This window comes from Haliaeetus albicilla, chromosome 16 (genome assembly GCF_947461875.1).
Source record: "Haliaeetus albicilla chromosome 16, bHalAlb1.1, whole genome shotgun sequence".
Taxonomy (NCBI): Eukaryota; Metazoa; Chordata; class Aves; order Accipitriformes; family Accipitridae; genus Haliaeetus; species Haliaeetus albicilla.
This window is the reverse complement of record NC_091498.1, coordinates 15,487,472-15,515,188: the sequence shown is the minus strand read 5'-3', so window position 1 is coordinate 15,515,188 and position 27,717 is coordinate 15,487,472. Positions and strand designations below refer to the sequence as shown.

The window sequence follows — 27,717 nt, the reverse complement described above, 5'->3', positions numbered from 1 at the left end:
CACACTATGAGAAATGTTTATTAAATTGATTTTTGTTTCATTTCTTTAAAAAAAAGGCAGAAAGAAGTTAAACACACTGCTTTGTGGCATGCTCCACAGTATGAAAAAATCCCAAGCATTCAGTTAAGCTGTCAGCAGCTCTGTTTGACCTTTTGATGTGGTCTTTGAACTTAGACCTGGACAGTTGGCCCTCCTCTTCCCCCCCAGCCTCTCTCCTCCTCCTCCCTGCCTCAGCTCACAGCCATTTTCTCAGCTGTCACTAGCTCTAGGAGGATGCTTCCCTGGAGAGGGAGGGGTTCGTATTTACAGCACACAATTTCATCCTTTGTTTTTGGGAGCGTGGAGGGGAGCAGGACGGGGCCCCATGTTGCACACATGAATGCGCAGGTATGCAGGAGAGGGTCTGAGGTAGGGCAGGGGTCCTACCTAGTGTTTTTTCCCCCTTCACCTCAGCCAGCTTTGGGACCTACCAACTGGCAGAAGAGCCCTGTCACTTTTGGATCCTAGTGCTTGCAACAGGGCGAGTCCCCTCAGCCCTTCACGGCTCCCTCTCTAGTTTGTTTTAACTCAGGTCCAGCTTCACAGGAGGCTGGACTAGAAGAGACCCAAGTGGGTAGTTTTTGCTGTGCGGGTTTCTCAGCTACTTCATCGTTCTTAAACATGACAGTTCCTCTCTGTCCCTCTTCTCCTAGGGCTGATCCCTCCTGCTACAGCTGATGACCATTCCATCGAACATGGGGACTCTCAGCTAGTAAGTCTAAAGAAAGCATTACCCTCTCCCTGCAAAACTCCTTCTGCCCCTTCCCACAACCTTCCCAGCTGCTGGCTCTTCTCCTGCAGCACCTTTCCCCCAACAGCTGCAGGGACAGGAGGTGGCCCAGGGAGCTGCCTCAGGAGCTCCCCACAGTGACAAGCCACTTCTGAAATGAGTCAGAGAACAAACTGCAGCCTGTGCGGCACATGGTCTGAGCAAACGTCCTGCTCTTCTTCCTCCCACAGCTCTCAGACTCCTTCTCAAAGTGCCATTCTCCCAATTGCTCCTGCGTGGGACAGCCCAGACCCCTAAAGTTACAACATCCAAGGACAAACCTGACCTGCACTGAGACCCAGTCCGTCTTCAAACAGAGCTCCAGCTACATACACAGCATCAACTGAATACTGAACAATATCAAAAATACGGTATAAGGAAAGAAAACAGAATTGAAGTGCTTAATGGCATACTTATACACATTTATCAACAGTCAACAAAAAAGGCAGCAAGTTACACATCCATTCTGTATGCTAACAATCCTGATGCACATATATGTAAACACACATGCTTGGTTGATGCATATACATATAGCCACATAACAGAGTAGATGACCTGAAGGAGCTACGCTGGGGAGCAGGGGAGGGGGTTACCTACTGCAAAACCTCGTCTCGTTCTCGATGTGCACAACGTGGACATTCAGGGCAGTGTTGCTTTAAGGCTATTTCTAAGGCTGAATCTTTTCTTGTCCAACCTCTCAATCTGAAGTTCTGTTGAAGCACTTCCTCCTCTTACCTAGCACAATTTGATAGATATATATATATATATTTACCTATATACTTTTTAAAGGCCCTATATACTAAAAGGCAGAAAAAGGAAGGGGAGGAGTGGAAGGGGGGAAAAGCCTCCAAATGGATCAGTTTGCCCCAGTGCAGGAACTTCCTATCCTGTAGTGGTAAAGGCCATGGCAGCCACATGCAATGGACAAGGTACTAGTTTAAAATGATCGCGGGTCTCCCTCCCTATCTGATCTGAAGCTATTTGTTGCAACAAAGTGGGAGAGTGAAATACTTTAAGAAACAGAAATATTCCCGAAGTGGGGAATGTGATCACTAGTTTCAACTCCTCCCCTTACCTGCTTCAAGGTGGCAAAGAGCTGAGAGATACTATCATTTCCAGCTCAAGTGCCTGTACGGCTAAGGAAAAGGCTTTGCTTAAAAATATATATCTATAGAACTATACATATAGATCATCTTTTTAGAACACTCTGATTTTATTACATAGCTCCTGGGTCACTCTCCCCGTCTATCTACATGGTAACAGAGTGGCATACAACAGAAGCCACATACATCGAATTGGCAATCAAAGCTTACCAGGTCACAAGAAAGTGTTTCAACTGGTGCGATCTAAAATCCTGAATTCCCTTGCTTTGATAAGCTAATGTCTTGCTGTTGATGTAACTGGAAGTCGAAGGTCTTAAAAATAAACTTTTTTTTTTTTTTTTTTTTCCAAAATCAGGTTATGACAATTTCCTAGCAATGTTACAGTGTGCGACAATATGCTGCAAGTAAGGAAAATTTCATTGAACAAGAGAGTGATGCAAAGATGAAATTTTAAACATGTATGCATATGGCTGGGAACCCCCAAGTGTCACCCTGCAATACATAAATGCAGGATTCCTAAGATTAAGGATGTTTTTTTAAAAAAAATTTTTCTTCTTTTTTCCAATATCATTTGTATGCAAGCATTAGCGTTAAGAGTGGAAACTTAGCACAGAACTAGACTCTCTGAAAAACATATGTCTATAAAGAAACATTGAAGGAGGTTAAAAAAGTGACTTACTTTTCAGTTTGCTATATTTGAAAAACCATGACGAAAATTCACCCCCAGCTACTGACCCTTTAATGTAACAAATCAATGGAAATGAGCCAATTTATAAAGTTATAGCCCCAAGAAAAAAAACCACAAAAACAAAAAGCCAAAACCATCCCCACTCTACAGAGAGTAAAAAAATTTAAGCAAGACTTCTGTTAAGGATTGACCTAGCGATGCAAACAGATCGGAGAGGAACAACGTGCCTGTGTTTCCTGCGGGACACATCCAGGCGACGGGAGCTGTTTCCTCTCCTCTCTCCCAGGCTTCGGGCAGTCAGCCAGGCTTCCCTACAGACAGCTTGGAAATGCCAGGGAGTTGGGGTGATGGTAGGAAAAGGTGAGTACAAATGAAGAAAAATGCTAAATTCTGCTTCAGCATCCAATTATGTATATAAAAAAAGTCAGTGTTGAAAAAGAGTAAAAACCAAGGCAAAGTTTTCTGATAACAGGCTGCAGCCTTCTCCTCTGTACATCTTCCACCAACAGTATTTCTGAGTTACTGGGGGTGGGGAAGGGGGAGGAAGGACTTGATCTCCTGCTACAGCAGCTTTCCCCATCACACAAAACTGATGTGTAACTAACTCAGCCACAAGGATATGGGAAAGTTTTATTATTTAAAAAAAAAAAAAAAAAAGTACTTCAAAATAAAAATGATAAGTACTGTATGGTAATATTGGAAGTAGTTATATACATAGTTTTGTCTTTTGTTGAAATGTCTCCTGGTCACTTGGTGGCACTCGGGGTCCCCTCTAGCGCCGTCCGCCCTGCTCCCCCCTTCCCCTCCCTGGCTCTCACGGCTCAGTAGACGGAGCTGTTCCTTATGCCACAGCACAGCACCATGCTCAGGATCATTTCGAAGATCTGCCGGGAGACACAGGGGCAACAGTGAGGCGCCAACCAGTACAATGCAGGAGCTCCCCCCCGCCCCCATCCCAAGGTCCCCCATTCCACATAAACTCATGCCAGAGATAAGGGCAGAGATGCTATGGCTTCGCTGCTGTTTTCATTAGGAGTCGGCCAATTCGAGATAAGATGATGTTCTCCCCTCTCTTGCTGGCAGCAGTGGTGGTACGTCGCAAGCCTCCCGACTGCCAGCTACGCAGCAAACGCTTCGAGATCCCTCCAGCATTACAGCCCAGCCTTTGCGCAGGTGCTGGGTTACCAGCCCACGCCACCCCCCGCTTGCTGAGGAGCAAACCTGCGGTGGCAAAGAAAGCAAATCCCTTCCCGCTGCAGACCCCAGCGAACAAACACAGCTGCCTGAGAAACAAGCGGGTCTGGAGGCAGGAAGGAGGCTCGACGGTGCTCTGCCCTTCTGGATGGTGTTGCAGGTGCTCCTGCTTTACCGCACTCGCCGGGTGCCTGCCCTAACATCCCGGCCCCCCGGGGGGATGACAAAGCCCTCGGTCTCGCCACATCCCAGAGCAGCTGGGGTGCAGAGGGCTGGTGCTGCACGCTGAGCCACAGGGGCATCTGGAGGAGAGGGATGGATCCAGCCCAGCTGGAACAGGACCGGGGCACCCTGAGGCGGCTTTTCCCCATCCCACAACAGCAGGGCACCGCACAGTCACGCTTACCATGATCACGGCAACCACGATGGCAGCAATACCAATCAGGTACAGCTTCCCGGAGAAGAGCTCGTCGATTTTTTTGTGGCAGTTCGAGGACTGAAGCAGAGAAGCATGCCGGTCAGAGAGCCTGCTTTCCCCTCACCCGCCCTGGCACCCAGAAAGGTAGGTCTGTTTCCCCCCGGTCCCGCTCATGGTCCTGGGTCCTGGCTCTAGGACTTCCCACCAGACTTCACCCCTCTGCACCTGCCAGCCCCCTCAAGCAGGAACAGCAAAGGAAGAACCGATGGGAACCTCTGACATTCCTCTACACCATACCCAAATAAATGAAATCTCTACCCTTTATCTAATTCCCAATAAATCCCCAAATTTCCCTGGCAGCTGATTTTCCCCACAGGAGCTGCGCTGAGTGAAGAGCAGATGTGCCTACCTCCATAAAGTTTTTCAGGATGGAGTCCTTCTTTGGGCAGAGGTCGTCTCTCCAGAGGGGAGTGATAGCTCCTATTGTATTATCAGGACCACAGCAGTCCAGCTACATGGAGAGAGGGGGGAAAAAAACCCCAACACACCGACAAAAAAACAGCATTAGCAGGCAATGAACACTCATGCAATGCTCTCCCCATCATTAAATGTCCTTGAAGCCACCCAAGACCAAGGAGGCATCTTGGAGGGGGATATACTCTCCAAATTTGATTTTTTTCTTTCCATGCAACACAGCTGCTTCCTACAATAGTCCCAGACAGGGCTGGCATTGGTATCCTAGAGGAGAGCGAACCCAACTCTCTCCAGCGATTTTGTTTCCTGCTGAGCAGAGGAAGTATCGGGATTAGTTCCTCAGAGCAACATTTTTCTTCCATTGAATTTTACTTAAATCAGGGGTGCTGAGGTAAATGAAAAGCAACTTAATTAGAGCTCGGACCAGACTTCCCAGCACAGCATGAAGGACAGAATATTGAAGAGGGCACAACTCTGTTTCTTGACATGTAAGAACAGCAAACTTGACAGGCTAAGACCTGCATGTAGCATCATCTGCTTTAGACCCTGCTTTTCCTATTTGTTTTCCTGACCCCCATTTTTAATTCTCCTTCCTCCCACATTCTCATTTCCTGTGGCTGCCAGAAGCTCCTATGGGGAGATTTCTACACAGGGCTTGGAAAGCAGGCAGCAAAATCCCACTGCTGAGAACACATTTGATCCAGTTCGCTCCTAAGCATCAAAAAAAATCCAGCGTTGCCTTCATTCCCTGCCTGAGGACTTGTAGTTCAAGTTATTGCCTCTGCCTCGGTGGGGAGGACCAGTCTGTGTGCAGCAACAGTCGCTCTTCACCACCTACCCAGTGACAAACCGCACGCAGAAGTTAACTGGGTGTAATTCACAGCACGCAGGATGCTATCCATCAGCGGCTGCCTTGGCCAACAGCATGTAGCCTAAGCAGCGCGTGCAGCAAGACCGCTGATGTCTTACCGTTTCATGAAAGGTCTTCACTACAGCTTTCCCGTTGTTCGTCTCCGATTCTGCCATGAGCGCCTGTTGAAACGCTTGATCGTAGAACTGCTTCACATCTTTGGCTATCTAGGAAAGACAGGGGAAAAACTCCCTTTCAGCCAGGCGAGGAGGAAACCCATCCAGCAGATGTGCCTGAAGGGGACAGGTTCCCTCTAATGACACTTGCAGGTAGATGAGCAGTTTTTAAATAGATTTAGACCCCGTTTATTTGCACAGGTGCGTGAACAAAGGTCTGTCTTTCATAGGGCTCAAGTCCTTCCAGCCGTAGCGCGTTAAGAGCAGCAAATAGTAAGAACCTTATCCACCAGCCAGCAGGTTCCAGCCAACGCAGTCCAAGTGCTCCACGAGCTCTCTCTAGCAGGCAAAGACAGCCAAGCCCCGGAGGGTGAACCACAAGATCCGAGATAGCCTTCAGCCCACATAGATTTGCTGTCGGGCTCAGGAATGCAGAAACAGCTTGCTCTGAACCATCCAACACACGGAGACAAAACAAGCAGGCAACACGTTTCCCACTGAGGCCGCAGAGACAGGACGTGCTGGGGAAGCCAGGAGGAGGTGGGGTGCGCAAGAGAGGCCGTCTGTAGGCATGGGTACCTTGGCTTACTGTCTGGCTTGGAGGGGATGGCAGGAATTTGGGAGAGATCGCACGCTAAAGCCTAGCGAGGCGGCTCATTTGGGTCAGGAAGCTTAGGTGCTTTTAGATGGATATCAAACTCTGGCTGGGTCCCTACCTGGAGCTGGGTACCCCCATCCTGTAAATGGTTATATGAGAAGTCTCATCCGTACTCTAGCCCTGCCACCTGGGCTGGCAAACTGCAGCCACCCATGGGGGTCTGCTCCACAATGCAAAAACCCCCTCATTTTCAGGGAAATTGGCCTTGTGGCTTCTCCTCTAACACCCTCCAGTAATTTGGGAGAGACAGATGAAAGGAGGACATGCAAGAGAAGCAAAAGAAAAAAATACGAGCAAGTACGAAAGGGGAAACGCTTTCCAGAACATCTGCTCTTGGCAGCACAGGCTGGATTAGCACACGAAAAAAGAAACTGCAGCAAGGAGTGTGATTTCAATCAATTATCCCAGCATTTCTCTGTCACTGCTGAAAAAAAAATTTGCTTTGGAGGGAGATCAAACCATTTGATTCTGGTACATGGAAAAAAAAAAATTAAAAAAAAATATGCTATTTCTTGTCTCCGCATCCTGTATCTAAAGCATCTCCAGGAAGGCAGGCTGGGGGAGAGACTGCCTTCAGCTTCGTGGAAGAGCATCCTGTGCCCACGTGATAGAAGATGACTGTCCCCCCAAGGGCTGCAAACCCAGGTGGAGCGGAATCCTGCTGGGAGCAGCTCTCAGGGGCTGGGATCATTCAGCGCTTCCCTCCCAGCCCGCACTGCTCCTGAAATGCCCCTGACCGAGGCAGGGAGAAGCAAGCCGCCTGCCTTGGGAGCAGGGACCTCCAAACGGCCCATTCATCATCAAGGCTGCAAAAGCGGCTGAGGCCAACGGACTGCCACCGTTCATTTTAAACTGCAAAATTATTTTTAGGGGCTGAGGTCATCGCTCTTGTATTGGCAAATCCTAAATTTCTCAAGCTTTATGCTCTGATGGCCAAGCACCTTCTCCCCAGTGTGGAAAGCAACAGCCATGGGATCCCTCCCTACTCCGGCTTCACTTTTTTCGCTGTCGGTTCAATCGCACATCTTGGACTCTTCAGGATTCACAAACTAACATCTGCAGGAGGCACAGCCCCTCTGCAAAGGTTAATTAGCTCACCGAAGTTGCTAGGAAACGGCACCCTGCCTGCATAATAATACGTTTAGCCACGGAAGAGTTTATTAAGGTGAAGTCATGCTTTCTCCAGTGAATGACTACAAGGGTGTTCCCATTCACGGCTGAGCTGGTCATCCGTGGCCTACATGCATGTGGAAACTGAGCGGGCCACCACCTACTGACACAGCTGGCTTAGGTCTCTTAGTAAAGCAAACACATTTCCTGCTCTGCCAGAGAGTCTAACCTTGGCTTTAAGCACAAGCAGTCCCCTTCTCTCCTCCAAACCCTGGACGGCTGAGTGATCAACACCCAGCCCACTGCTTGCTGCAGCGGGGCCATGGTTCCCATACGCCGGCAGTTTTGCTCTTCGAGACCAAAATCCGCACGTGTGCAAGCACATGTGACCATAGTGAAGGGAAGGTGAGCAGAAAGGGAAGGTGAAAAGCTGCAATTTTCAGTCCTACCCTTTAGCTAACCCCCTCCAGCCACAGGACCTCATCCAAGCAAGCAGCCCCTGGCAGGGTGCCTGGGACAGACACCCGACTTCTACCCCTCACGTGTGCACGGCATATTGATCAGCAGCAAGCTCAGTCCTGGCAGACAAGCAGCCCGGAGCGGGTTATATGGTACTGGCAAAGAGCAGGAAGCATCAAGCAATCCCGTTAACGCAGACGCTGGCTCTCCCCGTACGGTATTGCCTCCCTTTGGGGCCATGCAGCTGGGCTCGCTCTTTGCTCTTTGGCACCTAGGACATGCAGACGGCTTTCCTTCGTGACTTCATACATGAATCAGCTCACACTCTGACTGACAGTGTGGCAGCAAGGAGGAGACCCAAGCGAGACAGAGCTATTTTTGTTCCAGACGTTGCACTGTATACCGTAAGGGGCAGCTGCTACCATCAAGTGCTCACATTTAAAGTTCATCGGCCTGGCCGAGAGGAGTTAGGTGACCTGCCCGAGTCACACAGCTAATTCAAGCCCCCGTGACTCAGTCCCGGAGCAGCTCATGAGCAAAAGAGCTCACGCCGGGATCTGCTGCGGTTCTGCCCCAGCCTCCCAGCCCCGCAAACGCAGGATTTGGAGTCGTCTTACTTGGTCTTTGTTGACAAATCCCCAAATTCCAGCCGCAACTTCGCAGGCAAACAGGATCACCAGGCAAGTGAAGAACTGCAAAGACAAATCAAGAGAGGGTCGCTTAACATATCTGGCTACAGGCAAAAGCAGCAATTACGTGGGTAGAGTGTGGAGTGGCGCTTCTACTGGCGGAGATCAGAGCAAGGTGTCACCTGACTTCAGACCATTTTCTCTCTCATACACGCACTTAGCCCAAACGCGTTTTCCTATAATTCATCGGATGCCACCCCGCGTCCAGACTTCCCACTGGGATGGCTATGCAGGGATTAGCAGAGCCCTTCCCACGCAGGGACTGGCAGGAATGAGGATGCCCCGTGCACCACAAGACACGTTGCTCCTCTTCGTGCACCTGCAGGACCATCCAGACAAGCTTCTTGCTCTGCCACAGATGCTCTGAGGACGGGAACTGCCAGTGCAGGGTTAAAAGCACATTTCAGCTGCTGAGGAGCTGCGGGGCGTCAGGGTGTGATTTATGGCCAGCTCTCTTGGCATCCACAGCCCTGCAAGGCTACTGCAGTTTTTTGCATAAATACTAACACTGATGTTTTCCCACAGTCCCACCCTGTTTGTGCAATTCCAGCACTCTTCCCTGCCATCCCCCCAAAGCCTCCGTCCATCTTTTTGTTCAGATCCCAGGAACACGTTGTGACAGTCGGTCTGTTAGACTGGGAATGGGAAGCTGTAAAGCTCATACATCAGAGTCAAGTGAAAAGGCACAGACAGGCACGCTCTACATGCAGCCAACACTACCTCCGCAACAACATCACCCTCTGTGACTTCTTCCTGGGAAAAGCCCCAAACTGGGAGAGTTACCATGGAAGTAAAGAAGCAAAAGAGGTGAATGCAGTCAAGGGAAGACAAAATCACAGTATGGGGTGAGACAACAGTCCCTGGCTCCTGGGCAGTCTCTGTTCCAGACAGATTCAGGACATTTTCTTCAGCAACAGAGGAAACAGGAGTTTCCAGAATGATGCTATGACCTGGGTCTCACGTGCAAGAGCAAAGGGTTAACAGCAAAACGGAAACAGGACTATTGATCTGACATCAGGAAAGGACTTCCGACATCCCTGTCCAGTCCCCGAACAACCAACTCCTATTTAAACACCCACCTACCCCTGATTCTCCAGGAACATCTTTGGGGGAGCGGGTCCCACATCCCCACAAGGAATCGCAGCACCCTAAACGTGGGCACGATGCCACTGTGATTCTCTGGTTAAGCACTAGGGCTCACTCTTGCAGTGGCTACCCTCCAGTGAAGGATGGCTCATTTATCCCACGTTTGGAGGTACAACTTCCTGCAGACTCAGTTCTGCAAGCTGGCTGCAAAACACCAGAGATGCTATGGGAACACGGCGGTGTTCCTGGCCAGGCGGTCAGAAGTACCCCAGCCCCGTCCCGGGGAGCAGAGCTTGCTCCATGCCCAGCGGCTCCCTCCTGCCTTCCTTGGGTCTTGCCGCTCAGCTTCCACGCTGCCTTCGGCACAGGATTTTGATAGCGTGGAGCTGCCTGGTACTTTTCCCTTTTGCACTAAGCCTATAGTCGCTCCATCATATAATCTGGCTGCAGAAGAGGGGGGAGCGGCTGCTTCCCTGCACCACCCTGAGAATGCTGCCTGGAAATGTCCTTGGAGCAAGGTGGGAACCTTGGCCAGCGGAAAGCGTCATCACGAGGCTCCTCCAGCCTTCTCTTGGCAAGCCAAGGTGCGAGCAAACATGGGCAGCACACAGCAGCTAGAGCTGCTAATTTCAGCCAAAGCAGCCGGTTTCCCTGTCAGGCCTCAGGTACGTTGTACCATCTGCCCTTCTAATCCTCTTTCCAACTTCAAGAGGGAGTGAGGGGTAATTCAGGTTCTGTAATCACTTGCGTTAACAAAAAAATAATAATCCAAAGCTACCAGACCCTGCTACAACAACCCGTCGGATTTGTGCGCGGGCTCCTCCTGTTCTCAGCAGCAGTGATAATGCCTCCAAACTCCGACAGCAGCTCTCATCCACCAACGTTCAAAAGTGCTTTAGAAAAGCTAGTGAGAAGCACACCCTTCTTATTGGGAAACAGAAGCAACTACAGATGAAGCCATCTGCGAAAGCGAGGGAAAGCAGCTCCATTTCTCTCTGTCCCAGCTGAATCCACACCCATGGGTCACTACACCACAAACAAGAATCTTCCAGCCCAATGAAGCCAAGTGCTGGAAAGTCCTTCCATTATTTTTTTTTTTTTTTTTATGTTTTACCCCTCCAATTTTATTTTTTTTTTTGTATGGAGTTTAAAGCTGAACCACATGTGAGAACTTGCTTTAAATAAATGGGTCTCCCTTACCCGCAAGGCAGAGGCTTTTGGTGTGGCTACACTTTATACCATTAAGCTCATCCCATGCCAGGAATGCCGAGCTGCTGCCTCCCATCAAGGATGCCTGTAGCACTTCAGTACTGAATTTTCCAGGATGTACCTAGACGTCCTCACTAAGACATTGTGGGAAATCTTTGCTGTTTCCTTGTCCAGACAGATAAAAATAGTAGATGATTCCTTAAAAGAATTGGAATCGCCACAGGCAGCCTTGAAACAGAGTGAAAGGGGAAGCTGTAGGGGACATCAGGTAAGAAAGAGGGTTTAGTGGGTGCTTGGTAAGACACAGCCAGACCACGGTGAGGATAAAAGCATGGGGGGGTGGTTTCCCGTATAGCAGAGAAAATGAAATCTCCAAGAATCTTGCTGTTCACACCTCTTCTGCTATGCTGCTGGCTTCAGCCTCCGTCCTGCAGCCAGGCAGGAGCAGGAGCTTGCAGCATGCCTGCCAGCCCAGTCGGAGCTCCAGCAGGCCAGGCAGAGATGCCTTCAGCCGAACAGCGCTGCCTTGCTCCTTGCAGAGGTCAGCTAGTTCCCACCTACGTGCTCATGCGTCCTCCCGGCCCCCTTGTTGGAAAAGCCTCCAGCAAGGGAGCCGCAGCCACGCGCCGCCCGGCAGGACATCACGGTGCAAGGGGCACCCAAAACTTTGCGCCTTACCGTTCCCAGAAGGCACTGAGACTCCTGAATAGCGCCGTAGCATCCCAGGAACCCCACGAACATCATGACAGCTCCGACCGCAATCAGGATGTAGATTCCTGCAAGGGAGAGCGAGAAGCAGAGGCGTTACCGCAGAGCTTGGCACGGCGGCATCCCAGCGCCTGGCCAGACACGCTGGGTCCCCGGGGCGGCTCACTGTGGGCGTGCAGAATTGAGGAGATACGAGCAGAGGCGGCGGCAGACACAGCAGAACAGCACAACATACACGAGTCAGGTCTCAAAGCGTTTGAAGCTGCTAACGCTGAAACTTTAAAAACGCCATCGTCTCCAAAATCGGAGGAAATGCAGAGAGCTCAAGCAGTAACAGGCAAAGGACGTAGCAGGCAAGACAGAGGCTCTACAGCGTCCTCAGAGCCGTAGTATGGGAGTTCCCATGGCATACTGTTTTAAATATTTAAGCAGAGGAGATGAAAATGATTAGTTAGCATATCTTTTAAAATAAACAAAAGGCATATGGTTTATTTACATTAAACATCATACAAATATTTATCTGGCTAACGTTTTAAAGACAGACGAGCCACAAAACTAAGGGAAAAGCACTGCTTAAGCATCTCATTTAATATAATCTGGCTTTTGTTTGTTATAGGTTCTTCTACAGAGGAGATGACATTTTACTTCAACTTATTAAATTTGCACAGCCAACTTACTCCATAACTAGTTCAAAGCTTGGAAACGAGACATTGGGGGGGGGGCTTAGAAAACAGAGGAATGAAACTTTATTCATTCAGGAAACAAGAGCTTAGCTGAAGGCTCATATCTGCTGCTGCAAGTAATCACCATGGTCCCATCAACCAAGAGACTGGTGAGGCCATGGTGATTACTTGGCCAAACGCTACCAGCTCAGTTAAATTTGCTTCCTTTTCCAAAAACACAGCTTTCTCCTGTTGTATCCTGTATATTTAGTGTATTTTTGGTTAACTAATATTCTCAAGGATTGTGTTTTTTCTACTTTCTAGGTGAATCCTATTTTCCATCTAAAAGCAATTTGACACATGCAAAAAATAATCAAAGAAATAATTACAAATGAGGCAAGACTCCAGTCACCATTTTTAACTGACAGTGAGGAAAACAACAAAAATCACAATGAGAATAAATGTACATGGGACATCCCAGAGGTAACAGCAATACAGTGAATCTTGCTAGTGCTTGGGAGACACATCCCTTCAACGAAATGTTTTCTTCTGCTACGAGTCAAAATGTTTTTATGGTTATTAATCAGCTTGTCCACTCCCCTTTAGGAAAGCACTAGAGTATAAACAGAGCTCGAGATTAAAACTGCTTGTACATGCCTGTCACGTTTAAGGTTTTTCTTATCTTTGTAGCTTTTAAACAATCTTATGATAATTAAAGTGCAAAGTCTAAAGGGCATGCACTGACAGTAGAGTTAAGCCAAGTTAAACCTTTCTTTAAAAAACCAGATACGTAATAACGGTCTCGACTTGTTTAAAATACCCTCAGGGACACGTCAAACTTGGGAAAGGGTCAGCTTCGGCTCCCGCTTCTTCCCCCTTTAAAACAAAAGCCATCGCCACCCAGACAACGCAAGTGCTAACGCCAAGGGCCAACTCGGCGAGAGGCGGCGGCGACGGAAACACCGCCCGGCAGCCCCGGCGCTGGGACCCTCCGGACGGCGTTCCTCACCGGCACCGCGCTCGCACAATGCCTCCCGCTATATTTAGGTGCCGCAGGAGGGAGGAAGCCAGCTGCAAGGGAAGCGCCGGCACAATGGAGCGCGCTGACCCCGCAGGAAGCCCCTCTTCACAAAACCGGGCGGCATCTGCGGCCGGAGACACCGACATCCTCACGGTGACACCGCCAGCAAAAGGAGAAAAAAAAAAAAAAAAAAAAAAGCACGGGTTGCACCTCCCGATGCGTATCGAAGGGGCTTCAGCAGCGCCCGGGAGCCCCAAAAACCCAACAGGCAATTGGGTTGTTGAAGCTCCCTAACGGGGGACGGGACGCCTCCTTGCTTGAAGGTGTCAAGAGAGGGGAAAAAACAAGCGAAAGCAGCCCCCCCGGAGAATTCGTGGAAAGGACAGGCCGGCAGTTAAAGTTTTGGGGCTTTCCGAAGTAGCGTGAGGACATTTCATCCCAACGGCTGGAGATGACGCGAGGCGGAGCGGCGGTGGCAGCCAGGCGGAGAGCCGGCGCGGCGAGCAGCGGGCTGGGGTGCGCGGGGCAGAGGGGCCCCAAAGGGGCCGGGGGCGATGGGGAGGCAGGAACGCATCCTGTCAAATGAAGGCTGTCTGCTGGACACCCGCCAAGCTCCAGAGAGGCTGATGGAGATTTTTGGATGCTACGTAACTGCTGTTTCACAAACAACGGCGTATCAGTAGCAGTCTCTCAAAAAAAGGTCTGCTTATTGTCACCAGAATCTGCTAATGCCCAAGAACCAGCCCTCACCACTCCAGCTCGTACCAGCAATGCTGCTGGTTTAGGTTTTTCAACCCAAACTGTGTCAGGTTTCTCCATCTTACAGCCTTGGGTGGCTCCACTGGAGAGTCCTCATCGCAAGTCCCTCTGGGGAAATCAACTTTGCTCATCCCTGAGTGCAGCAGCTTCTGACTTCTCCTCCCATTAGGTCAGCAGAGAGAAGACAAAGATGGCCTGGGGGGCAAGTCTTTTCAGTGTCCGAGAAGTCACCATTCATGCTAACCACCCCAGTAGATGAGTAACAAGCAGATGCAGCACATCTGGAGACCAAGCAGTGGGATGCTGCAGGGACTCCAACGACCAGGTCACTCCCACGGGTAGACAGAAGATTTTATTCTCAAATTCTTCAAAATAAACACGAAAGGCAACTTCCAAGTTAAACAAGTATAGCCAGGAGATCACAGAATCATAGAGCATCCCAGGTGGGAAGTGACCTCGAAAGATCACCTGGTCCAACCTTTTGTGAGAAAGGGAGCCTAGAGGAGACTATCTAGCACCCTGTCCAGTTAGATCTTGAAAATGTCCAGCGATGGGGACTCTACCACAGCCCTGGGGAGGTTGTTTCAGTGAATGATTGTTCTCGCTGTAAAAAAATGTCTGTCTTATCTTGAGATCTCAGGAAAACGTAAGAGCCACTGGTGGCTAGGAAAATTTTGCTCTGAAAATAGCAATAGGAGGTAAAAGCCCAGCGAGAACCTCAGCTGAGACTAAGAGGGAACAGAGACATTTGCCATTTTATAGAAGTCTTCCGGAGGCCTCTGTCCTTACTGCTTGCTGGGATTTGTGCAGCTTCAAAAAGAGAAGACCAAACCCGACCTGCTGAACTCCCACCCCAGACAGGCTGTGCAGACCTCAGACAGACAAGCAAGGTCCTGGCTTCCCGCTTCTCTCCTCGCTCGTGCTTCGCCAACTCCTCACCAGAGCCGGTGCCGCTGTCAAGCAAGCAAACAGCAAGAAGAAAAGGAGGGAAGGGAAGAAGACATGCATCACGCGCGGCTTCCTGACCGGAGCTCAGCAGATGCGACCGGTGGGGTGGGAGCAGCAGGAACGCGCAGCCAGGCGGGGGAGAGGGCGGCGATGACTGGCCTGAGCTCAGAAAACCACAAAAAACCCTGGAAGGCTTTTGGGATAAAGGCCAGCTTCATTCCCAGGCACAAACAAGTGGCCGTTATGGAGTCACCTTTTGTTACTGAGGGCCAGAGCACTACAGCCTCCTGGGAGGCAACGGAGCGGGACTCTGTTTATTTAAAAACAAGCACAAAATATTTAATGCAACAATAGCGTCTTGTACGATGAATGCTAGCGGTGTTTCTCCATGGAAATGCCACGCTGAAGGCTGCAAAAGCAAACGAAGGCAACCAAAGCGCCCAACCACATGCTTGTATGGTGTTTGTTTTCCCACACCCATCCTTCCCTTCAAGGGATGGGGCTGGTGGGAGGGTCTCTGCCTCCAGACGGGGTGCCAGGCAGCTGGGGGGCTATTTCACAGCAATCACAGCCCAGCTGGGAACGACCAAGACTTTTTCCCAGAAAGCAGCCTGACAGATCTTAGCTTTCATGCCTGGCAGACGGCAAGGCTGACGGCCAGCATGGTTTTGGGTTCCGTGGCTGTGAGCGAGGCACCTGTCATCCCCGTCCTGAATGGCACATTATCCTTCAAGTCAGAGGAGACTCCCCCAGCACAAGCCTCCTCACTATGTAAGCATCAGAGATGGAATTAACTCCTGCTAGCCTGTCCTGGATGAGAAACTCTTCACCAAAGCAGCATCTGCTCCTTCAGGGCTGGACCCGAACTGGCACAATTCTGCACGATCAAGGCTCCATCTGCCTTTCACATGCCACTTCCCAGCTCGTTTGTATTGCAGCTTTCTCAGGGGTTTTAAAACCAGAAATGCTGCTTGCCATAAACAAAAAATAAAATCAGGGAGGTAGAAAATGCAAACCGCAGTGCCTACAGTCATGCTGCTCCCTCCAACAGCAGCAGTAGATAACCCCGAGAATAGCCCGAGCTACAGCAACAGTTACAGCGAGCAAATCGTTTATAGGTGCTCATGGTACCAACATGCCTCCACATCTTTGAGCAATGCTACAGTGGGATTTCTAACCTTTCGGCACAGTTCTGGGGTAAGGCAGCAGTAAGCAAGGTTGCTAAAGCTGCCGCATGAACCAGCCGCCCGTGAAAGCAAGCTGTGAGCCACAGGACCCGCATCTTGGAGTTGGGGACGTCACAGGAGGACTTGCAGAGACGAGTGGTGTCAATACTGCCTGGAGTCCTCTATCTCTTTTTGAGATGGAGCCTTAAACCAGAAAGCTTTAGGAAAGAGGGCCAACCAGTCTTCACTTCACCTCCTCGTTACGGAGAGATTCAGGGTCCTGTCTGAATTCAGAGCAGGAGCACAGCAACTGCGATATGATCTCTTCACTCAAGAGTATCAGGACACGATCCATCAGAAAAAGCAGCAGCAACGGACCAAACACCATCCCCGTTTCCCTGATACAACCAGGGCGCATGCCATGGGCTTTAGCCACATGGAAAGCCCCCAAACATCAGACCTGGGGGACTGATAGTCATTGAGCACTTCTCTCTGGATGGTGCTAGGTGGGAAAGGAAAAAAAAGGCAGCCAAGAGGCCAGCTCCCAGCTCATGCGGATGATACCTCCATGGAGGGCCCTTTGCCTCCAGGCCAGGTAAGAAGGTGGGTGCTCAGTTCTGGGAGCAGGGAAGGGAGCAATAAAGGTTGTATTCAAAGTCGATACTTGCTCTGCGATTAAAGCAGCATAGCTGCTGCCTGCAGGGTTGTAAAACCCATGTCCTGTCCCTGCTGAGAAGTAAAAAAAAAACAAGTAGAAAAAAACAGACTTAAAAAAAGGACATGATGAAAAACAAAGAAAAGGAGGAACAAGCACAGCAGAGTCCCTCTAAAACAAGCAGGGAGTGGGCCAGCCCTCCTCCCGTGCCCCACCATCCCCATCAGAGATGCTGTGCAGCTCCAGGCGTGGGCATTCCCGGGCAGTGCCCTACCTCTCCCCCCACTTCGATCCTCTCCCGTCAGCTTTAACTTGTTAAGCTAATGGAAGCCAGTCTCGTCCCCCAGGTCACCATGGCAATGTTTCCAAAAGACAAAAAATTAAAAAAAAAAACCAACCAAAAACAAAACCCCAGAAAGCCCCCACCCCCTCCCCAGCATCACACCATGCTTCCCAGGAAGCCCGGGCGGCTCTCCAAGCTGTGCCTGCCCTCCCCGCGGCATGTACTTTAAAAAGGGGCTGAGAGCAGAAAGAAGAGAGATTTTCATGTTTATTCTCCCGACAGACAGGCTCCTGGGGGCAGACTGCACATCCAAGAATTTTGCAAGCCTCCGAGGGAGGGCGGGCGGGCTGCAGTGCCTATCCTGCTGTGGCTCCTAGCCTGGAGACGCTGAACATCACAGGGCTCACCACCACCCCTGCTGCAGGGAAAGGTGGGACCATCCGACGCTGGTGGGAGGGAGACTCCATCCTACCCCACACCACCAATCCTGGAAGAACATCCTCTCCAAAGCCAAAAAAACCCCACGACCATGACGTGCTTCCTTGCAACTTGGGGGCAAACTCCAGGCAGGGAGCGGAAAGCCCCTCCAGGACAGCGTAGGGGTGGGAAAGGGGTGGCTGCTCCAGCCAGCCAGCGAGGGAGGGTCTCCTGGATATTTTTGTCCAGCTGGCCACTGGAATTGGCCCAGCAGAGCCGACAGTGCTTTCTTGGAAGTGGGGCGAGAGAGAGGGGGCGGAAAAAGAGAGGGTTTGCTGGCAGACGACAACTGGGAAGCCCATCCACTCCCCTCCACCCCCTTTCCCAAGAAAAACGTTGCCGCTCTGTGGCTGCTAATGGCTTCCAGATGGAGCAACAGTGTCGCAAAGCGTGGAGAGCTCTCCTGGGGCTGGTGGCTCACCTGGGGGGACAAAAGGCTGGACGTGCTGCCCTTGTCTGCAAGAACAAGGTGAGGAGGTGGCAAAGGACACACCTCTGTCAGAAAAGCAAAGGGGAGGTGGAGAAAGCCCCAAATGACAGCCTCAGGTGCACAAAGCCATACCCAAGACAACTCCACACAAAGATGCCACGGCCAGGTTTCTTCTGCCTACCCAGGAAACACTGGAAGAAGACTTGAGTTCTGTAACGTCAGCGTACCCGCGAGAGCTGGGAGGAGGTCTGCTGCACATCTCCAGGGCTGGGATGGACGATGGTGGTCCAGGTCCGGCACAGGAGACCCAGGCTGGAACACGCCGGCCCACCCCTCCGCTGCCCCAGCCGACACCGCTTCTGGACATCTCTACGTGCCCTGGGGTCTCAGCCGCTGACAGAGCCCAAATCCTGCCGGAGGATTTCTTGGGGGCTTTGCATGCCTGAACTCATGGCAGGTTTTCAAAGGAAAACCATCAGAGCTATGGGTTTAAACAGCTCTGAAGAGCAAGAAGCCACCTTTGGCGCAGGTCCCCGGCAGCAGAGCCAACGGGAGGGGGCAAAGGAGGACGACAACTACATTATTTGTAGTCAGATAGATCTGAACACAAAATAACCCAACGCCGCTAATTTATGGCCTTACATCATAACCAATTTTAGTCTGCAGAGTAAATGAATTGCAGGATTCGGTCACGATGAACGTAGACTGAATTGCAATTAAATACAATTTGTTTTTTTAATAGAAATTGAATTCTATGATAAGAACACACACAAAAAGGATTGTTTGTATTGTCAGCTATATGATGTAAGCCAGATACTTAGAGGGAAGTACTGACAAAGTATTTTGCCTCACAACTACTATTTTAAAAAGAATTCCACTATTATTGAAGGAGTTGATCTGAAAGTGATTAGAGGAAAATCTAGAACCAGTAAATCTCAGCCTTTTTTTCTTTAAGGGATTAAATAATTAATTGTCCTTAACTGTAAATAAGTTTACTTCCAAGAGAGAAAAGTGCATGTACTTCTATTTAAAAAAAATCCCCACATATATATTGTTTTTTTAAGTGATCCATTTTGCTCACTGTGGTTCAAGGCCAAACGCAACCCTTGGTTTCCACTCCCAAGCTCACAAGCCTGGCCACAGCTCGTGTCTCTACCGGCAAACCACCGACACATGGAGCCTTGAAGAAGCACAGCACAAGCGGGTGAGGGAGCGCGGTGCTGAACCAGCCGCGTGCATCTGCAGGGATCGCTGCAGCACCTCACCCCAAAACAGAAGGCAGTTTTTCACTAGTGTTTTTTACAGGACCCAGAGACCAGGGCTCTTGGGCTCTTCTCTAGCCCTTTCACAACAAGTTTAGCAAAAGATTTACTGTTGAGTCTAACCCCACAATAGAGAGAAGTTGGCACCACCTTTGAAAGATGCCTAATACTTCTGGAGGGATGGGGACAAGGATGGGAGCATGAAGAGAAGCCAAGAACTCCCCATTGCTCACAGCAGGTCTGCGCCCACTGCAGCACTGCTGGCTTCCAGAGCTTTTGCACCTCACCAGAGCTCAGTGCAACCTCCTCTGCAACAAAAAACGCACCTCTGAAATCCTGGACATCACTTCTTTTTGTCCAAGGCAGTCCTGAAAGGCTGATTAAGAAAAAAGCTGCGGTTATGAATAGAAGGGACAGCTCTTCAGTGGCTGCTTAGCCAACACAAGTCTGTCTGGACGATGTGCCGGGACGCTCTGCGCTGCTGGCCACATCTGGGACCCACAGCAAGAGCGGCCGAAGCATCCTCACGTGCCGTAGGGACAGCGGGCAAGCCCTGGGGAAGCTCAGGCAGGCGTCCCCGATCCCTACCCACGTACGCACTGCCGCTCGGCAGTCTCTTCTGTCCACGAGGGTCAGACCTCCTGAAGCCAGCAAAGCCTTATGAGGGTACTTTCAAAAAACCTGAGGATACCTACAAAAGCGTGCCAGCGATGGACACTGTGCTGACTTCAAGGACAAGCATGCAGATGCAATTGCAGTTCAACTCCAATGCGTACTTGTTTGTGAGAAAAACTGTGAAGCATCCCTGTGCTTTCTGGCCCATTTCTTCCAGCCCAGTCTGTGTGAAAAGCAGCTTGAACTCATTTCCAGGGCAGAAATCATTATCCTGGATTGTATTTGTATGGAGCAGTATGGTGAAGAGCATCTGTGATTCACCTCGTTAGAGAGCCTGCGTTCCCGTTAGCCAGTCTCCCCTCCAGTGCTACTGCAACACACCGCTTCCCGGGCACACTCATGGCCTTAAAATCAGCCCAAAGCCCTTGCTGCCCCTGGCTGTCACCCCCCCCCTTGTCTCCTTTGCTGCCTGACCTGCTCGGGAGCCGGATCCACCATCAGCAGCCTGGTTGCTAGGGGAAAAAAAACCCCACACAAAACAACAAAATAAAAAAAATAAAAATAAATAATAATAATAAAAAAAAAAAACCAAAACACAAACCCCCACCCTGTTGCCTGTTGGGGCAGTGATACCCAGCAGGAGAGCAGAGAAAGGGAGCAGCAGCAGCCCCGGTGGTGGCCAAGTTTAACCCACCACCGCATGCCTGTCCAAAACCTTCCACCCCCCCGGAGCAGCGCCAGTGCCGCTGTGCTCCACAGAAGAGATGCTGCCCAGCAGAGGATTTACTAATAAAACACAAAAAAAACCTGAACAGAAGCAAACCCAACCCCCTGCTCGCCCCCAAAAGGTGCACAGAAATCCGCACCCCAGCTCTGGAGGCCTTTGCACTTTTCCTTGTGGCTGGCCCCGCTCCCAGGGCCGAGCTAATTAGAGCCACGGGTCGTGTCACCCTGTCACTTGCTATGAGCAGCTAGAAGCAGATTTCCTATTTTGGACCTGGCAGGCGAGAGCGAAGCCGAGACCATCCGGATTCCGCGCTCCGCTCCTCACCAGGCAGCGTCGGGGACAGCGCGGGAAGGGCGGGCAGCAGGGATGAGTGCCCGGCGATGCTCCCAGCGCACAGGCAGCCCAGCAAGGGGGCAAATGTGATATCCAGGAGTGGGGATTTAAGGCAAACAAGGGCCGAGGCTTTTGTCCCCACCCTGCTGACAGCATTTCGCCCGCAGCAGCCATCTCCGGGTATCACGTAACCAAATCCTTAGGGGATGGGGAACCTGGCTTTCCCCTGTCCCATTCTCTTCGCTACTACCCCACTGAGATGGGGCAAAAGCAGCAAGTTCAGTGTCACTTGCCTCTTCGAGATCCCCAAGAGCTCTTAAAACCACTGACACCACCGCACCAACTTATTGTGGAGAGATCAGACTGCTCCAGTTTGTACCGGTATCCACAGAGACGGACCAGCTCAGCCTTTTCCCACTGGCTCTCATAACTCATTGAGTCACAGTTTTGGTCTGTTTTTTTTTTTTTTAAATGGTTCTTTATGTGTAGGGTCAATAAATATGTAAGAAGTGGTTAACCAGTTGTTAGCATCCAACTTATCAATGCCTCTAGCTATCTAGAAGGATGTTCTCTGATCTGCTACCAGCACCTTGCCCAGCCTCCAGACACACAGAGCACTTCAGACACGGTGTTATGCAAGGGCAAGAAGGATTTTAGTTTTTCCAACTACAAATAAAGCAAATAAACGCATATTAGACCATAAGCCTAGCTCAAATGAAGAGCAAGTGTTTTCCTTTATAGTCACAAAAGCATGAAACTACGACGCTCTAGCTATCCTCATCCCTGCTACCGCTTGGTCTTTACAGTGCTGAAGCAGTTAACTTGTAATTTGCTGGAGCGTTGGGTCCACAGCCAAAATGGAAGTTCCAAAAGCCAAACCTGCAACAAGCGGTTAGGGGATCAGACGGTTTGCGAGCCGTGCTGAGGAAAAGCCCGTGAACAAAAGCTCGTTTAATAACCTCCCAAGCCAACCCACAAGACAACTCGCTGGGTGCAGTGCCAAAATGCCGGGGCTGGGGAGCGAGAGGGTTCCGCTTGTGGGAAACCCCGACCCAGGAGCTCCCTCCTCACAGGCTGCAGAGCTGAGCGGGGGAACAGTTGCCTGCGCCCACGGGAGCTGCAAGAGGGGCTGCTGCAGCCGTCCGGTCCGGCCGCAGGGGAAGCGGAGAGCAAGGACCGCTGCCCTCCTGCTCCTGCAGCAGCCTGAAGGCAGATCAGCATCGGCCCTGGTACCCTGCTAGCTGCCCTGCTCCCCACATCCTCCTTCTCCCACTTCCCCATTGCCATCAAATCCCACACACCAGCCGGCTGCGTTAATTGTTCTCCCTCTGCCGTAACACACAGACACCGTGGGAAAACAACCTTTAACAAAACAGCTCCAACTTTGGGGCAGGGGAAAGGACACAGAGAGAAACCAGGAGACACCAGAGCGCTGCTTTCCCACTCCCCCTCCTCACTAAGTACAAACCCCATGGTGCAAGTTTTTCTCCTCTGACAGTTTTTATTTCTTTCCCCTGTCCTGCAGCACTGTGCCAAAGCCTGGCCAGCCTTGAAAAGCCTCCTACAGATCCCAGGACTGGCACCCCATGCCAGACACCAAAAAGTGGTTTGCAAGGAGGAAAAAAAAAAAAAACAAAAAAAACCCCCCCCAAAAACAAACCCAACAAAAAAAAAACCAACAAAAAACCCCAAACCAACCAAACCAAAAAAAAAAGCAGCTCTGGAGGCCAACCTCAGAGAGGTTCCTGCTCCTGAAGCAGGAACATCGTGTGCATGTGTATTTTGGATGCCAGATGAGAAAAAGGAGGGAGTATCAGTTGTAGTGGGGCAAAAAAAAAGCGGGGGGGGACGGGGGGGGGAGCAAAAAGAAATCCCAGTCTTCAGACGCCAGAGGGCTGGCTGGGAGAGGCAGCAGCTGAAAGAAATGCTCTGCCGTTATTACTGCATGGAAATTACAGCCGCCAGAAAGAATCCAAGCTGATCTGTTGCTGAATATAACTTTAAAAAGACAGCCAGCCTCAAATCATGGGCCGTTCACGGGCATCAGAAAGCCAGAGCGGCGGTGGGACTCACGGCCTGTTCCCCATCGCCTTCTAAATAGCAAAGGCCAAGGACAGAGACAAAACAAAAAGGGGTGGAAGAGCAAAAGATGCCCAAGAGGTGGGAGGGGAGGACTCGGCCCCTGCGCTCCAGGTCCCCCAGGTTTTGGGAGAAATTCATTAACTAGGGAGACACCAGTAGTCAGCCCCCAGAAGGGAGGAGCTCCTGGAGAGAGTTTAACTTCTCAAGAGAGCTCCCCTTTTCTCTTTTAAAAATTGAAATCTACAAAGGGGAAATGCCGTAAATATAGCTCTGGGCATGAGGCAGGACAGGGGAGACAGCAAGAGAGAAAAACCCACTGCTATTTACAGCGGGAGCACCTACTGTAACCAGGCACAGCCAGGGAGAGGGCTCAGGCATGCCATTTCATGGGCAAGCAGAGAAAACCAGAGGAAAACCCTTTCCAGAAGGTAATTTCAGCTACAGGTGAGAACAGGACATGGGATCAGACGGGTCCTCGCCCCAGCTCGCGCTCCCGAGCCAGCCCCTGCCTGGCAGCCAGCCCCTCCTGCAAGCTGCTCCCCCTCATCTGTGAGGGATCGTTGGAGAACAGCGCAAAAATAGGTGTTTTCACCTTCCAGCAAGCCAGCATGCTGTCAAATTAATAAAAATCACACTAAGCTTAACCATAACACACAGAGGCTCCTCCTGCCCCTCCTGGAGAACATGAGTCATGAGCTCGCCGAGCTTCACTTTCCACTGCCAGCCGCTCCGTCGGCTACTTTTACACCTCTTTGGATAGGAAATGAGACACGCTTCCAAGAAGTCCCCCCCTTCCCAAACGTGCTCCAGGGGAGACGGCAGCAGAGAACGGCACCGGGGAAAACCCGCGATGCCGCAACACGTCTTTTTGCGCTTTTAGCTGCCATGACTTTGGAGTCTGCGCTTGGGCCACAGCCAACGTTTAATGAATGCTTTGATTGGCACGGCAGGGGATATTTGTGGGGGAATACAGGGGGAGCGTGAGGTATTTTTAGTCCGACCTTGCTGCTCACCGGAGCCTTCCGCCCTGCTTTTCGGCACGCTGCAGCCCACCCCGGGGCACGCCGCCCACGCAGCAACGCCGGCGTCCCCAGACCTACTTACCAACATAGAAGGTGTTGGGGGCCTGCTTGTCCCCCAGCTGCAGGTAGAGGATATTCGTCGTCTGCGAGTCATGCCGGAGCCACAGGGCCACTCCCAGGATGATGCCTCCGGCCAGCTGGGGAAAAAGCAGAGGGAAGCAGGCATTACCCACTGCTCCAGCTGCGCCGGACCCGGAGCAGCAGCCTTCAGGCAGGAGCAGAAGGCTTGCTGCTCATTTTTCTGCAAATTCTTATTTATTCCTTTCGCGGACAAGAACATCCTTCCTAACCGTTGTCCCACCCCTGCAACGTGCTTTGCGGCCCGTACCACACGAGCCACACGATCTTCCCTGCTTTATGAGAAGACCCCTCATTCTGGGGCTGCACAAAACCCTTTCCAGTTCCTGCAGGTGGTTTCTTTCCTAAAAGCTATTTTATTACTCCATTAAAATGGAAGGCTCAGCCTTGCGCAAGAAGCACAAGATGTGCAACTCAGGCTTTCAGGAGAGTTTTTCAGTAGAAGTTAGGATCAGCCCCGATTACTCCCTTTTCCCAAGGGGTTGTTATCACCCCATTTTGCTTCTCTGCGATGTACAAACAGGGGTTTGGGTTTTGTTTGATCTGCTGAGAACCGGGTGGGAAAGATGGGGAGACTGCGGCCCAGAAAGTGGGGTGCACGCACACACGTGACAGAGCCCCCGGGGCAAGGAGAAAAACACGCCGCAAACACGGGAGGGGATGTTCTGCGTGCGGAGCATCGACCCAGCTTACCACTGGAATACTTATGTCCAAATAATGGGAAGTTTTGGGACCGACTGCCTCGCTGTTTTCTCTTTCAGGGAGGGGCTGGGAATGGCAGCGGAGGACGGGAGCAGATCGGGGGTACTGGGTACTGCAGTGGGGAAGGTGTCACTCAGAGGAACTCGAGCCAGAGCATTTCCAGCAGGACTAGCTGGGTTCTCCATGACACCCCCCCCTTCCATTTAAAACCATGAGAGAGAGGGGGGGGGAAATAAACACGCATGTAAAAACAAAACAAAACAAAAAACCCAAACCCCTTCAGAATTCAATATCGTTTCTACAAAAGGCTGGAAGCACCTGTTCAAATGCCAGTTTATCTTTGAGTGTCCTAAATCCTCAAAGCCATTCATCTTAAAGATGGGAAGATAACTACCGAAGAGTACAAAAGCGGAAACACATTTTTTTTTCAAAAGGATCCGAGTCAGGTCAGCTACAGGCATGAGCAGCACCACAAAGGTCACAAAAAAAAAAAAAAAAAAGACACGTTTGTTCAGTAAAAGTGCAAAGTTTCCAGTTGTGCAAGAGCAGCCTTGGCGAACACACAAGGCCTGGGATCTGGGAGACAGGCTGTGGGTGGGAGTCCAGCTTTGCCCCTTGGGAGGTCAGCTGGTGGTTTTCCTCCACGCCCATTTCTGCAAATCCCAGCCAAGAGACTTTTACAGGGGCGCCATCGAAGCTGGGGCAAAACCACACAATTTGGGCAAAACTCACAAGGCAAGCTGACCTTGGGGCTTTTCCACTTGCCGGAGGGAGAAAATCCTCACCAGCTCCCCGGAGAGGGAGGAAAGATTTTTACAAACCTTTCCCCAATTTGCCACCAAAATAATCAGCTTTTAACACTTCTCCCACAGCAACCAATGCAACTTCCCTGCTGGCACGGTCCCTCACCTCTCTTATACTGGGGAGAGCCCGAGGTTCTCCAAACACTGGCTATGGACAAAAGTCGTGAAAGCCAGGCCGTGCTCAAATCCAGCTCCAAATAAGGCAGCTCATGGCTTCACAGAAAGTTACCCAAATCCAGCCTGGCATGGCTTGTTCATTGTCTGAGGGCATAACGAAGCCCGTGTTTATCCTCCTGGGAGGAGGAGAATGTCCCTAAATTAATCAGCGCCACTCTTAAAGTAAAGGTCTCTTGGCAGCTCCCAGGGCCGAAGAGATCCTGAGGAAGATTTGGGTTTCTCTGCTGGCTGGGAGAGGCGAAGAAAAGGCTGCGGCCCTTTCTGGTTTGGTTTTCCCTCTGCAAGGAAACACCGCCGTGCCCCAGCACGCTGCCTTCAGCACCCAGCAGCACCCACCCCAGCGGCCCCCCCCCCCCGTGGCGAGGCTGGGGTGACACCAGCACCAGGAGGAGCAGCAGCTGCTTTCCAGTCAAACCTGCCCTAGAACGCCCGACGCAGAACCGAAAGCAGGCTGCAAGCTATCCTCAAAATATTTCTTAATCTAAATTTGGGAGCGTCAGCTGAAGGGAGTCTTCCGACTCATCAAACCCACCCCAGCAGCGAGGTCTGCCCACGGCAGGCAGCTGAACCGTCTCCAGATCTTCCCGGGTTCAGCCCGAATGCGCCCCAGGAACACCCCACGTCCCTCCCACACTGCTGACTCCAGCTGCTTCTTTAACAGAGCACAGAGGACCTCCAAATGGGAGCTTTAATCCAACAGCAGCTGGATTTCTTAAGAGAAAGCCTCGTTCACTTACTAACGAAAACAGGGTTTAGGCTACGATGAGCAACTTTTTCCATGAAAACCATACATCCTTCCACCACCAAGGAGCGCAAAAGGTAATTAAGGCATCTTTCTTCCCAAAGGAAAAAAGACAAGATGGAGAAAACCTCATCGGCTGGCCACAGTAACCCTGCCTTCCACTGCACCTTGCTTGGGATAATCTCATTTTTAATACAACTTCTTCCAGACACAAGCTCAGTGTTTTCTTCCCTCCCCACCCTACAGAGCTGCTGTTTGCTGACACGACAACCAGAAGAGCTCCAACCACCGATGGCAGCATCACGCTGGTCTCCAGGCTGTGTATCCTCATACACTGAATATCCCTTTCCCCCCCCACGCCGCAGGTATCCATGATCCCGTGCAGGTTGCCTCATCGCTCCGTGCTTGCCCGGCTAGTCAGGCAGCAATCTCTCGGAGCCTGGGGCTGTCACTTGTTGCAGATATACCCCAAGTGCCCAGCACAACTCTCCATTTAAACTTTTGGGGACTACTGTAACAAAAGCAGTAATCTAAAAGCTGCAACGTCAGCAATACCAGCACTGAATTGCTCTTAGATCTGCTTTCCACAAGCCGACCTCCCCAGCCGGCCTTTCGCCTGCCGGCGTGAAGGTGCTTGCAGAGGTGGATGCCACTGAAACAAGCAACTGCTCAGTCTTGGGAGCATCCAGATTATTTTCCAGCATTTTAAGCGCTACTAACTTTCTCGGCTACTTTTACAGCCTTGCGCTTTCCCTTACTCTGGAGTGTTTTAAGTTCTCATTCTGCTGCCTTCCCCTACCTGCACTTTCGTATGCCTTTGTTTAAATTAAAAAAAACCCAAACCAACCCACAGACATACCCCCCAAAACGAAAACCGCCCCTCGACAAAAATAACACCTCCTCCATCTTCCCTGCTCCTTCAAAAATCCACCGCAAGCCCAGAAGGGCACCCAGTCCATGGCACGGTATCCCACAGCATCGCTAGTGCTCCCCAGGACAGGGCCGGCCCTGGAGATCGCACCCCGAGCAGCCTGCCGGCACAGCAGAGGTGGCGCGGCAGGCTGCGGCGTTTCCTCTTTACCG

At 51.0% G+C, this 27,717-nt stretch overlaps 1 protein-coding gene across 1 annotated transcript in view; it reads right to left on the bottom strand.

Annotated features, from left to right (window-relative positions):
• The window catches only part of CD81 (CD81 molecule), a 35,221-nt gene continuing 7,504 nt past the window's right edge, over positions 1–27,717 (bottom strand). The window contains exons 2-8 of the mRNA XM_069803646.1: positions 24,155–24,269; positions 11,601–11,698; positions 8,556–8,630; positions 5,655–5,762; positions 4,621–4,722; positions 4,200–4,289; positions 1–3,483 (exon numbers count right to left, since the gene is read on the bottom strand). Of these exons, the coding sequence (XP_069659747.1) occupies positions 3,421–3,483; positions 4,200–4,289; positions 4,621–4,722; positions 5,655–5,762; positions 8,556–8,630; positions 11,601–11,698; positions 24,155–24,269 (651 nt within the window). The 3' untranslated portion in view covers positions 1–3,420. The remainder of the gene's footprint in view (positions 3,484–4,199; positions 4,290–4,620; positions 4,723–5,654; positions 5,763–8,555; positions 8,631–11,600; positions 11,699–24,154; positions 24,270–27,717) is intronic.